The sequence below is a fragment of the Ovis aries genome, chromosome 18, assembly GCF_016772045.2.
Source record: "Ovis aries strain OAR_USU_Benz2616 breed Rambouillet chromosome 18, ARS-UI_Ramb_v3.0, whole genome shotgun sequence".
NCBI classification, from domain to species: Eukaryota; Metazoa; Chordata; class Mammalia; order Artiodactyla; family Bovidae; genus Ovis; species Ovis aries.
Window position 1 is genome coordinate 39040974 of NC_056071.1, and position 13286 is coordinate 39054259.

General features: G+C 35.4%; 2 protein-coding genes across 9 annotated transcripts in view; both read left to right on the plus strand.

The window, feature by feature from the left end:
- G2E3 (G2/M-phase specific E3 ubiquitin protein ligase) overlaps positions 1 to 7109 on the plus strand; it is a 74956-nt gene extending 67847 nt beyond the window's left edge. For 5 of the 6 annotated variants that reach the window (XM_042235290.2, XM_042235291.2, XM_012098753.5 and 2 more), the window contains 2 exons: positions 3484 to 3674; positions 4569 to 7109. In XM_042235290.2, coding sequence (XP_042091224.1) covers positions 3484 to 3674; positions 4569 to 4819 — 442 coding nt within the window. In that variant the 3' untranslated portion in view covers positions 4820 to 7109. The remainder of the gene's footprint in view (positions 1 to 3483; positions 3675 to 4568) is intronic. The other variant, XM_042235292.2, reaches the window with a different exon arrangement.
- A 1824-nt stretch (positions 7110 to 8933) lies between these two features.
- SCFD1 (sec1 family domain containing 1) overlaps positions 8934 to 13286 on the plus strand; it is a 111966-nt gene continuing 107613 nt past the window's right edge. For 2 of the 3 annotated variants that reach the window (XM_027957224.3, XM_027957225.3), the window contains exon 1: positions 11695 to 11765. In XM_027957224.3, coding sequence (XP_027813025.1) covers positions 11708 to 11765 — 58 coding nt within the window. In that variant the 5' untranslated portion in view covers positions 11695 to 11707. Of the gene's footprint in view, positions 11048 to 11694; positions 11766 to 13286 lie in introns of those variants that run through there. The other variant, XM_042235293.2, reaches the window with a different exon arrangement.

The following is a 13286-nucleotide window of genomic DNA, read 5'->3' on the forward strand; positions in this document are numbered from 1 at the left end:
CATATTTAATCGTAGAGTGAGCAGAAAAAGAGGGATAAAACAAGCAAGGAAAAACAGTGTTCAAAGAAATCATAAGAGAGAAGAATAAATATATAGGAGATTGTAATACATGTAAATAAGTGAGACTCTTGGATTAAAAGACAGAGGGTCCTAAATTGCATTCTAAATAGATGGCTTCAAAGCAAAAGAAAGAAAAATTCTAATTATTTTTTCATAAAGCCTTGTCTTTAAGTGACCCTAATAGTGTCAAATTCTCTTGAATTCAGCAGTCTTGAATCTATTTGTACCTAGCAACATAACCTCAAAAAACTAACAATTCTGAGGAGGGTTTATAAAAGGAAGCAAGATACCTTGAGTATCAAAAAATAAATGTTGCTTTAGTGCATTCCACTAATAGATTAAAGGAGAAAAAACAATCATCATATAATTATAGATGCAAAAAAAGCAATTGATACATTTGTACATAATTTTAAACTGACAATTTGAAGTATCCTGATACAGATTATCTAGTAAACATTCAGTGAACATTATCCTTAATAGTGTGACGGGCATTCCTCTTAAGGCCATGTCAAGCCTGGGATATATGTAGTTACCTCCTTCATTTCTATAATATGCTGGAAGACCTAGTAGAGCTACAGGATTAAAGCAATAAGTGAATGTTAATTAAAGATTCAAAGAATTAAAATTATCATTTATAGTCTACCTGGTGTTCCAACTAAAATCTTAGAACTTCTATAAAGAGTGTAGCAGGTTACTGTATACAAGAGGTAAAGGATTCTAAAAGGGAGATGTGCAAGTGACAAGGAATGGTAAAGAAATTGGTTGATATTAGAATAAATATTAACTGTACAAAAAGTTAATGTTTCATTTGGGGATTTATGATACAAGGTGAAATAAAATGTTTGAGTAACATAGAGAGCCACTGGAGTTGCAAATGTCCCAGGGTCTTTGTGTTGTTCAGCAATCAGGTAAATACTTGATTTGCTTTCGATTTCAAATATGCCAATTAAAAATTTGAGGTAACCACTTAAAAAGTAAGAACTAGTGTAATTTTTTAAATAGAAGCTAAATTGGAATTAAACGAACACAAAAATTTGCAGGACACGATAAAAAAGCTTTTTGAAATTCAGTACAGTTTCCCAAAAGTGCTAGAACTAGTTTCCTAATGTAGTAATCACTATGATTATATAAAAATTAGAAAAAAATTACTCTCAAAGAAGCAAATTTCTGAAAAATAATAATACATTGTGGTGCCATTTATGGAAAGTTTTAAAACAAAGCAGTACTAGTTATTTTTTAGGGATATATATATATTGAAACTAAAATGAAATTTAGGCTATAGTAAAAATTCAGAATGGTTAAATAGCAATTTCAAGTAGTTTTCTTTGTAGGAGAGAAGGGAAGGTTGTGAATGGACAGATTTAGTTGAGTGAATGTTTTTCTTAATAATCTGAGCAAACAAACACAAAATGTCAGTATCTTTTAAATTCAAGTGACAGTTCATGGTTTTCTCTTACTTCCTGGCTTCTGTATAAGCTTCAAGTACTTAATTTTAATTGAAAGTAAAATTTTAAATGTTGGGCTGAAATTTGCTTCAAAGGTTAAGTGTAAAGTAAAAGTTAAAAGCAAGGCAGGCAAGGATTGTATTGTGGAGAACCTTAAAAGTCATGTTAAGGAGTTTTGACTTCATAGACATTGTGTATATTATTAGTTTCCTGTGGCTATTGTAAAAAATTATCACAAACTGATGGCTTTAAACAACAGAAATTTATTCTCCCATAGAGGAGGCTAGAAGTCCTAGTCCTCATGTTGACAGGGATTCATTCTTTCTGAGAATTTTGGAAGAGAATTCAGTCTTTGCTGCTTTTAACTTCTGGTGGTTTGTGGTTACATAGCTCTAAGCTCTGAATCAGTGTTACATGTGCTTTTCCTCTCTGTGTTTCTTTTATAAAGACAGTTATCATTGGACTTAAGATAAGCCCAGATAGTCTAGGTAAAATGATCTCAGGATCCTTAACATAATTACATCTGCCTGGACTCTTTTTCCAAATAAGATCACATTCACAGGTTCTGGATAGGATGTAGATATCTTTTTTGGTGTTCACATGGAAAATCAACTTAGAGACTTAAACGCTTGGTAGAAACAGTTCCTTTGCAGGTAGTTTGCAATAAGGTGGTAACTGATGTGTGGAGAAATGAACAAACGAAAAGCATTTCAGAAAAGGACATTCACAGGACTTGGTAGTTGGGAGTGGAACAAGGAAGAGTTAAGAATGACTTTCAGATTTATCTATACTAATAGTAATGGAGGCATTAATTGTCATTTATGGTTCTGATTTTGGTAGTCAGCTAATTAGCTTTCTTTTGGACTTAATAAGTTTGGGTACTTAGAATATATGGTACCCAGCAGTCTGTTGGATATATATTCTGAGTTGGAAATAATAGATTTTATAGTAATGCACATAAACCTGCTTAAACAAAATCATGGGATATGGCAAGAGGAAAGAGAAATTTGCCTTGTTACAGAACCATGAGGAACAAACAGTAACATTTAAGGGAAAGCAAAGATAGAAGAAGCTTTGTAAGAGACTCAGAAGGTCTGGCCAGAGAAATAAGGGGAAGACAGGAGTCTGGTGCCATACATCATTCATGAACTTGGGACAGTTACTCTGAGATACAGAAAGGAGAGGAGGGAAGGTGCATGTGAAATTAAGAGGGGGAGGCAGTGAATGTAGATAAGTCTTTCACATAGATCATCTCAAAGGAAAATAGGATTTTTTTTCCCTTCATTCAAAAATTGGAAAGATAAGCACTTGAGAAAGAGCTGTGCTGTTGAGGAAGAGCTTATAGATTGGAAGGTGAATCCATGTAGCAGGGTACTTGAGGAGGTGGCTAGGGAAATCAGAGACACAGTAAAGGCTTCGTCAGTCTGATAGGCAAAAATGGTATCTCCATTCTTTGCTTATTAGTGAGAATGTACATTTTTAAAGATTCATTTGTTACTTGTATTTTCTTAATAATACATTTATATTTTGTGTATTTGGATTGTTCTTCCAGAAAACTGATTTGTATTTCTAGTACAACTAGAGAAATTAGTGTTTTATCATGTATATTAAAAATATTTTGTTTGTTTTCTCTGTTAATTTCTTTTTAGCAATACAAAAGTTGAATTTCTGTGTGGCTAAAATTTAGTTTCTTTGCAATCTTTCATTTTATACTAACTAGCTTTGAAGTATAAAATTTTAGATGTCTTTTTTCTCTTAATGGAAAATTATTGGCTCAATTTTAAAACTATTCTATAAATACTATAGGAATGTAATATATTCATTTTATATTAATACATTGGCTTATTGATTTGAAATTATCAGTAGTATGTCCATATTTTTTTTCTCACATCTAATTATGTAATTGTAAATGAGCTAGACATATGTGTTCCAAACATATTTGTATGAATGTTGGCTCATTATTTTTCTTCTCTTTAAGTTTTAAACAGGGTCTGAAAACTCTTGGTGTTTTGGAGAAAATTCAGACTTACCCAGAAGCATTTTTTCATATCTTCTGTCATAAACCTGAGAATCTTTCTGCAAAAATACTTAGTGATCTTTTTACAGTACACACATTGTCTGATGTACAGACTTTGGGGTTTTGGAATAGTTACTTACAGGCTGTTGAGGGTATGTAGATGTTTTATTTTCATTTAACTTAAAAATTTTGTTTTGGGATATTTATTTCTTTGAGTTTTGTTTTTCATAGTAAGACTTCCATCTGATAACTACAATACTTTTTTATAAAACTTGTTTAAAACCAAGTTATATGACAGTTGAAAGTGATAAGGAAAGATTATAAAGTTTATTTTTCACTTGTTTCTGTCTCAATAATTTGAGATGATAGTCATTCTTCTTAGAAAACTTTAAATATATGGGTGATTGCCACAGCATAGGAGAGTCATCTGCTTCAAAGCTAGTCATCTACTTCATTGTTTAAAATTTTTAAGTCAAATTGAATTATTCCAAAAATGAATTGGTCAGAATATGGTAATGATATTTATCGGTGAGCATTAGCAGTGTAAATTCATTCTGTTTAATATGGTGTTAAAAAAAAGCTTAACTTTTTGTTGAAAATTTTTCAGCTAGCTTGTTGGGATGTTTTATACCATCTAATTTTTCCTGTTTGCCTTTTTGAAATAGCTTATCAAATAACAGTGATCTAGAAGTGGTTTAAAATTGTTTGTATATATCCCCAAAAGATTGTGTTTTAAAACCTACTGAACCTCTTGGACTGTATAATTTTATTTTAAGGAAGTCATTCAAATATACGATGAGTAGGTCAACCAAATGATTTTATGAGTCCTACTTTGTTTGAGATTCAAATAAACATGAATCTAATATACCATTTTCCTATTACTAGACTTGACTTAGTACTTTAGTTTGCCTGTTATGCATTTACTGTTAATGTGGGAGTCTTCTGCCTTTCAACATGTCTAGTTGGGGAAGAGTCTATGATGGTAGCAATATATAATGTGGATTTATTTATATTTTCTTTGTCTCTCTCTCTGGTATCCTTTTCAGATGGTAAATCTACAGTAACAATGGAAGACATTCTTATTTTTGCTACCGGTTGCAAGTCCATTCCACCTGCTGGATTTAAACCCAGTCCATCAATTGAGTGCCTTCATATGGATTTTCCTGTAGGAAACAAGCATGATAACTGTTTAGCTCTTCCTATCACTAGTACATATAAAGAATTTCAAGAAAGGATGGACTTCGCCATAAAAAACACTCTAAGATTAGAAAAAGAAGAAAATTCTCACTTCATTTGACATTACCTGTTTTGAACAAAGGGATGCTTCTTTAAAAGCTGCTGTTGATACTTTTTGTTTCAGAAATCTTTCCATCATCACTTTGAGCAAACTTGGCCCAGTAAAATTTATAATACGAACATAAAGGATTGTTTTGGCCACCTAAGCTAAAAAGAATTTTTTGTTAAGGTGTACCAGTGAAAGTTAATATTTTTCTATTTTCTTAATATACATGCTTTGTAAACCTCAATATAAATACTTTTAGAATGGCTGTACAGACTTTCTTCAAGTATAGTACATGCTATATATAAGCAGAAAACTTGTGCTCACTTTATGTAAATTAGGATTAGCTATAGCATGCCACAATGATTTTTCTGGTTTAATTATGCAATTTTCAAATTATTACTTATTTTAAAGCATTAAGTAGGAAAGCTAAATGAGTGATTTTTTTTTTTTTTGTAATCAAAGGCATATATTTTGGAGTATGTGTTATATGTATCCTCTTCTAGGATGGCACTAAATTAGTTGTTAAAAAATGTTTTTAGATCATTGAATTATATTAAAATAGATCCACACTGCTGTTAGATTATGCCTTAAGAGATGTATTATATAAGAAAGCAGAATTGCACAAATACTCAAGAATCTATGGACATTCCATAGTCTTAAATATAGTTGAAAATCTCTTAAGTGTCTTCTTTAAAGCCTTGGCTTTAATCATAAGATTTTTTTTTCTTTGTATCCCATGTGTGGTGTTAAACCACAGTGTATATGATCCAGAGTTTAAGTTATCTGAATAGAATGATCTCTGTGGATTGCCTTTTGGTAGGTTTGGCTATTTAACAGTTATTTATTATCAGTATGGTTGTTTGATAGGTAAACTGGAACCATTACATTATACAGGTATTTTCTTTACTTTTGAAAGATACCTGTTTATATAAACATTGTAGAAATATATAAGAACTACAAAGAATGAAAAACCCATGCTAATCTCACCATGCAGAATTAACTGTCCCTGTATATCCTTTTATTAATATAAACTCTTATATTTCCTTTCTTTTTTAACTTTCTTAATTCTTCTAAAAGTCAAAGAATACCTAGAAATAAAAGATTATGTAATAACAATTTGAAGATACATAATCTGACAGTTTTATCACCATATCTGTACTCTTACAAAAGAAGAAATTGGAACGATCTAATGTCCCTAATCTGTTACCTAATATAAATGGGTTTTTCAGCAAAGTAAATCGTATGAGAGGTAAATTGCTTGTTTTTAAGCACATTTTTTTCTAGCTGTGCAAAGCAGGTATCAGCCATCGTATTCTCATTCTCTCTGAGAAACATTTGTAAATTACTGATATTTTTAAAGACAATTGACAGGATTAGTGTGATACTGGTAATATAAAACATAGTCCTAGTATTTGTTTTGTTACATTTACTAAAACTGAAACTTTAACTTGAAGGTTTTAAAACATTAAACAAGGCATTTTTTTGTCTTGGGTTGAATTCTATTAAATTATCAAAAATAATTGAAGGGTCAGTTATCCAAAAAGAAGTTTAAACTCACCATACAGGTTTTATTCCAAATGTGTTGATAAACTGGACATTTTATTTGTTAACCTACCTAGTCTTTATAAAATTCTAAAAGCCATTAAATCAGTACAAACCAGAAAACCTAATTCAAGCTATATTCTGGTTATTTGTAGTTTGGATTCATTTAATTACAGTCATAATTAAAGCTGTTAAATGCTCACATGCTTTTGAGGTGGGGCTGCTGATAAGGGGCAGTGTGCTTGTGTTGGCTACAATTAAAAACAGTATTTCAGTTCCTCTTATTTGTAGACAGGGCCTTAGGGATAAGGTGTTTAAATAATAATTTGGGATATTCATGTTTTAAAGGGAGGTATAAATATTCATATTGGAAAATATTTTCTGGTTTTAAGGATGTTCATCAGTTTGGTTTTAGATTAATCTTTGAAGATATGTCACTGAACCCTGTAGGTTATTTATTTTCTGCAGTGTTCCTATGTCACATGGTTGGTATTGTTTTTCTTCTGTTGTTATAAGCCAATACAGAGTTTTTACTGACTTTGGTTTTTTAAAAGGAATTATGCTATAAACTTTTATAAATGTGAATATGTATTTCTTAAGTATTTCAATTGTCTAAATGCCATGTATTTTCAAGCTTGTTCTCTGTTACTCTCAATATCAAGAAAAACCATAAATTTGCCTCTTAACCTGTCTGCTGTTAATGGTCTTAGTTTAGTTTTCTATTCATTTTTTTTAAACAATTAAAAATTTTTTGGTGTGGGAACTTCATCTGAAGGCATTTTATACAGTCCTCTACTATTCTAGTACATAGTCATTTTACTGTTATTTAGGGTATTTAGGGTAAAGATTCCTTAAAATATCTCATCAGAAATTAGCTTCTAACTTTCTTTATACTTTGTAATATTTAATTTCCATATTATAAATTAGACGCTATTTGGGTCAAGTAAAAAGTTTTCATTTGATCACTAATCTGAGAATTCACTTTGGCTTCTACATCATTTCGAGTTTCTTATAATTTTTTTCTCCTAATTATATGGAAGCTGCCAAAACGTTTTTACCCAATACTGAATGCACAGTAAAAGAGAGTATCATAGGTAAGTTGTTTTTTTTTTAAGATAAGCCTTTTAAAACTGTAAAAGGCAAAGTGACGTGGGCTTTTACATTCAGTCATTATAAGAAAATTATTAGAACAAGAATCCTATTTATAAATTTGTCATATGTATATATATAGTGATTATCACATGCTTTGTTGTCACTTTTACAATAAGCTATTAAACTAGGTTTTATGCTCTCAGTGATCCAGTGCAAAACATAAAAACGTATTGATGGATTTCTTGAATATGTATTACTCTCAGTTTAGGAAAATATGAATTGCTTTGAAGAGATCACATTTTCAAGTTCTCATGTTGACTTTTACCTTCAAATAGCTAAACATATTACAGTGTATGCCAGATATGTGATCGTTTATGTCAGCCTAATTTCCCTTTTTTAAAGGCTTTAGAGACAAAAACATGACACATATAATTAAGTTTTGTAAATAAATATGTTTATGCTACTAAATGTGAAGCTCTTACATAAACTAAGTAACTTGTTAGGATTTAACAAGGTTAAGATTCTGACAGTACTGGGTAAATAACAAGATCCTTTCCTCTCCACATTTGGTAGATCCTGCTAGCAGTTGTTGGCTAACGTTTAGGAACCTCTCTTGAATGAGCTGTTCTGAGATATTCTGTGTTAAAATATCTATCCCTTAATGTAAAATAATAGTTTGCAGAATAAGCATATTATTTAAGTGAAAAATCTGGATAGGTAGAGTCAGTTAAAAGACTAAAAAATATTAGGTTAATTAACACTCTAACAGCCCATAGTTTAATCCTTATATTCCAGTAACAGACTACCTTACTCAGTCTTAGCCTTAAACGAAGTATTTGTTTATTGCCACTCTTTGGGATTTTTTTTTGGTGGACTTTTTTTTTTTTTAAGTGTTTATTGACTGTGTTACAAAATTGCTTCTGTTTTATGTTTTGATTTTTTTTTGGCCATGAGGCATGTGGGATCTTAGCTCCCTGACCAGGGATGGAGCCCCGTATTGGAAGGTGAAGTCTTAACCACTGGACCACTGGGCAGATTCTGGGTCATCCTTTTCTATCCATGTTCCACACTCTGTGCACTCCTTGGTTTTGTGTTAGTCGCTCAGTTGTGTCCGACTCATTGCAACCCCAGGGACTGTAACCTGCCAAGCTCCTCTGTCCATGGGGTTTCCCAGACAAGAATACTGAAGTTGGTTGCCATTTCCTTCTCCGGGGGATCTTCCTGACCCAGGAATTGAACCTGAGTCTCTTACATCTCCTGCATTGGCAGGCAGATTCTTTACCACTAGTGCCACTTGGCCAACATGAGGACATGCTCCTTCACTAAGGCATGAAACCCTTCCATTCACTGTAACATCGTGTGCTGAAAACATGTGTCCCATCGTGTCTCAGGACTATCTCCTTGGTTAGGACAGTTTTTATCATTTCAAATGTATATACTGTACATAAATGTTAAACAGGTCTGAGTGTTTTATATCAATATGACTCATATATTTTGGGAGGAATATGCTGGAGCTTAAGTGGTTAGATGATAGATTTGCATTGAAAGTAGAAGTGCTCAATTGAACAAGATTGGGCTCTCATATTGAAGGGAAAGCCTGTTTATTTTATATTCCATGAAGACAAACAATTAAGTAGAACTTTCCCATAGGGCTTCCCTGGCGGCTCAGACGGTAAAGCGTCTGCCTGCAATGCAGGAGACCCGGGTTCGATTCCTGGGTCGGGAAGATCCCCTGGAGAAGGAAATGGCAATCCACTCCAGCATTCTTGCCTGGAAAATCCCATGGACGGAGGAGCCTGATAGGCTACAGTCCACGGGGTCGCAAAGAGTCAGACATGACTGAGCGACTTCATTTTCCCATAGGGCAGTAACTGTCGTTTCTGTTTTAGTTACAACATACCTACTTCATTGCTGATCCTTATCAGTGATAACACTGAATAAAGAGTAAATATTACAGTTAATTTCTTAGTGAAAACCATAATGCGTTTCTTAAACAATGTAGGTTCATAATCTTTTACCAGTCTCTTTTACCAACCTGGTACACTTTTTTAAAATTTTACTTGGAGTATAATTACTGTACAATATTGTGATGGTTTTTGCTATACATTGACATGAAATCAGCCACGGGTGTACATCTGAATCCCCCTCCCACCTCCTTCCCACCCTATCCCTCTGGGTAGTCCCAGAGCACCAACTTTAAGTGCCCTGCTTCATGCATCGGACTTGCACTGGTCATCTATTTTACATACGGTAATATACATGTTTCAATGCTATTCTCTCAAATCATCCCACCCTTGCTTCTCCCACAAAGTCCAAAAGTATGTGTCTCTTGCTGTCTTGCATGTAGGGTCATCGTTAGTGTCTTTCTAAATTCCATATATATATGTGTGTGTGTTAATATACAGTATTGGTGTTTCTTTTTCTGACTTCACTCTGTATAATAGGCTCCAGTTTCATCCATCTCATTAGAACTGACTCAAGTATGTTACTTTTTATACCTAAGTAGTATTCCATTGTGTATATATACCACAACTTCCTTACCCATTTGTCTGCCAGTGGACATCTAGGTTGCTTCCATATCCTGGCTATTATAAACAATGCTGCAGTGAACACTGGGGTACATGTCTCTTTGAATTCTGGTTTCTTCCGTGTGTATGCCCAATAGTGGGATTGCTGGGTCGTATGGCAGTTCTGTTTCCAGGTTTTTAAGGAATCTCCACACTGTTCTTCATAGTGGCTTGTCATATATAACAAGGTGGCTACAGTGGATAATATAATTGGAATTTACTAAAAGAGTAGAATTCGAAAGGTTTCACCAAAAAATAAAAATAAATGAGGTGATAGATGTGGTAATTAACTAGATGAGAGGAATTCTTCGCAGTGTATACATATTTATGTCAGATCATCTCAATGTACATTTCAATGATCTTGCCAATTCTGTCCTTAATTAAGCCAAAAAAAATTATGCAAGGAAAAAGAATGTAAGGTTTGATTCTAGGGCATTCCCTAATGGCATTAAGAATGAGATCACTTGAGTTCAATAAAAATTGTTGTGAAATAGGATGTTTTTTTAAGAAATGCTCTTTATGTAATTGTTGGGGTAGCTTAATTTCTCAAATTCGGTAAGTTTTCAAAACAAGTTTTTGAGGCACAGGGTCTGTAATTTCATAGAATTTGGCACAGCTTCAGAATAAACATTCAATAACGCAAATATCAAAAGTGAGCGCTGTTGACGGTATGAGAAATGGGCTGTGTCCATTTTTAACATCCAGTAAAAAAAATATGGATTGTTAGAAATCAATATTGGATGTATTTTGTCATCACATGGTTTTAAGTGTACATCAAGACACCTGCATTATCCACTAACGTCCCCCCTCACCACACCAAAGAACTTTTTTGTAATTTTGCATTTACAAAAAGGAGGAAAATACAAATTTCCAGTTTGCACCTTCCTGACTCCTGTGTGTATGATGGCAAAACAACCCCACTCAGCTAGACTGCTTTTGCTTAAGATGAGATTAAGAAATCTGCCTGAAGAGCAATGCTTCAAAGCCACCTGTCTTCCAGAAAAAAGCAAACGGGACACCTCTCCAGCTGCACTGGGTAAAGGTAAGGCAGCGAGCATTTAAGTGCCAGTTTTGTTCCATGAAGTTCATTTACTTCAGTCCTGTGATTCTTAAGCCCCTAGATTACCTCAAGAGATCTGAAGGGGCTTCCCCGATGGCTCAACTGTAAAGAAACCGCATGTAAAGCAGAAGATTCGGAGACGCGGATTCGATCCGGGGTGGGGAAGATCCCCTGGAGGAAGAAATGGCAACCCAGTCCAGTAACCTTCCCCGGAGAATCCCATGAACAGAGGAGCCTGCCGGACGCAAGAGTCGGACACGACTGAGCCAAATAACATAAGATACCTGTAGACGACCGAACTAACAGTCGTGCATTTAATTAGGTTTTTAGCACTACAACACGCTCCTGCTCTATCAGCGCAATTTAAAGCAGTTACCCTTTCAGAAGTTGGGGCTTGACAGGTTAAAAATCCCTCCTGTCCCGTCGCTGTAAACAGTATCAGGTATTCAAGCGTCATTCTCCTACTGAGTCTCCAGGAGAGAGCTGAGGGCATAGGGCGGGCCGCGCCGGGCCCGGGCGGGGGCGGTCGCCTTGGAGGAGGCGGGGCCGGCCCTTTGTGGTCCCGCCCATTTTGGTCTTTGCTTCCGGGGCGGTCGTGCCGGCCACGTCATCGTCAGGCTAGGCTCGCCAGCCAGGCAGTGGATGGTGGGAGCCAAGATGGCGGCCGCCGCAGCAGCCAGTATCCGAGAGAGACAAACAGGTACCAACTTACTCCCTTCTCTGCGGTTTTGTGCTTGCCGTGAGGACATCTTCCTCTGCTTATCGCCCTCACTCGGTCGCGTTGCGTGCAGCTCGAAAACGGACCTCAGAGTTTAATCCAGTTCTCAGGGCATCGAAAGCCCCTCCCCTTTTGAGTTTTTAGGGAAGAGATTCCATTAGCTTGAGAAGTCGGCCCTCTGATGTGGTGCTGGAGAAAGGATTTTAGGGGTGAGCGGGTTGCTGCGATCCTGCTTTTGTGTCTTTCCTACTGGTCTCAGAAAGCCGTGGCGACAAGATCTGGCAGCTGGCGTTTCCCGCCCTCTGTTGCCATCTATGAGGTCTTCGCGTTTGTTTCTTCGGTTCTCTCTTATTTTAATGTTGAGAGTTAAATCTTTCGGCACTTCCACTACAATTACAAAATTTAGATATTCTTTCCAGAGCAGATTCCATTCTGCCATTTCTCTCCTGTGAACTAATCTGGAGAGAGATGCCTAGTGATAATGATTTCCGCCTCTAGCATGCTGGAATGGGATGTAAGAATGGCAAAACGAATGAATACCTTTCCTATTACTTGGTAGACCGGTGTTTTTAAACAGTACGTTATTAGTTTCATGTTTAATAGGACATGCTTATATACTTTCCATTTATACCGTGAAAGTATGAGTTAAAAAAAGAAATACTGCTTCTGCACTTTTTTCCCCACCTTAGATAATGTTCGCTTTGACATCTTTTTGGAAACTTTGTTGACAACTTGGTTTACATCTGTTAGATACAAACTAATAGTTTATACCTGTTCACTAATTGTCTTGATAGTTGGCAAACCATTAATTCTGAGGAGCTGACGGAAATAAGCCATCAAGAATTTTCAAGTTGAAAGTTGTGTCTCTTGTAGTTAAGTTCTGCATATAAATCTGAGTAGGAATATTACTGGTTACAATTAATATGGCCTACAGAAAGGATTTTGGCTGTACTTGATTCCTTCCTTTGAAATTCAAAGAAACAATTAGTAATAGATTTCAGTCTGCTACTGACACTGCATAATGAGCTCTTACATTGCTGTTCACCTTCATGTTTTTCCCCACATTACCAGGAGTGATCATATCATATGTTGCTCAAAATCCTCTTGCAACCTGGGGCTTCCCAGGTGGCTCAGAGGTGAAGAATCCACCTGCCCAGTTCAATCCCTGGTTGGGCAAGATCCCGTGCAGAAGGAAATGGCAACCCACTCCAGTATTCTTGCCTGGGAAACCCCATGGACAGAGGAGCCTGGCGGGCTACAGTCCATGGGGTCGCAAGGGAGTCAGACCTGACTTGGTGATTAAACAGCAGCAACAACTCTAGCAGCTTCTCATTTCCATCATGGTAAAAGCCACAGGTGGTCTACAAAGCCCTATATGATCTGCTTTCCACTCAACTTTCTGACTCACTTGCTATTACTCTCTCCTTTCCTTGAACACACCAGAATGTACATCAGAGCCTTTCCTTTTTCTGGAATATTACCTTCAGAGAGATCTGCATGGCT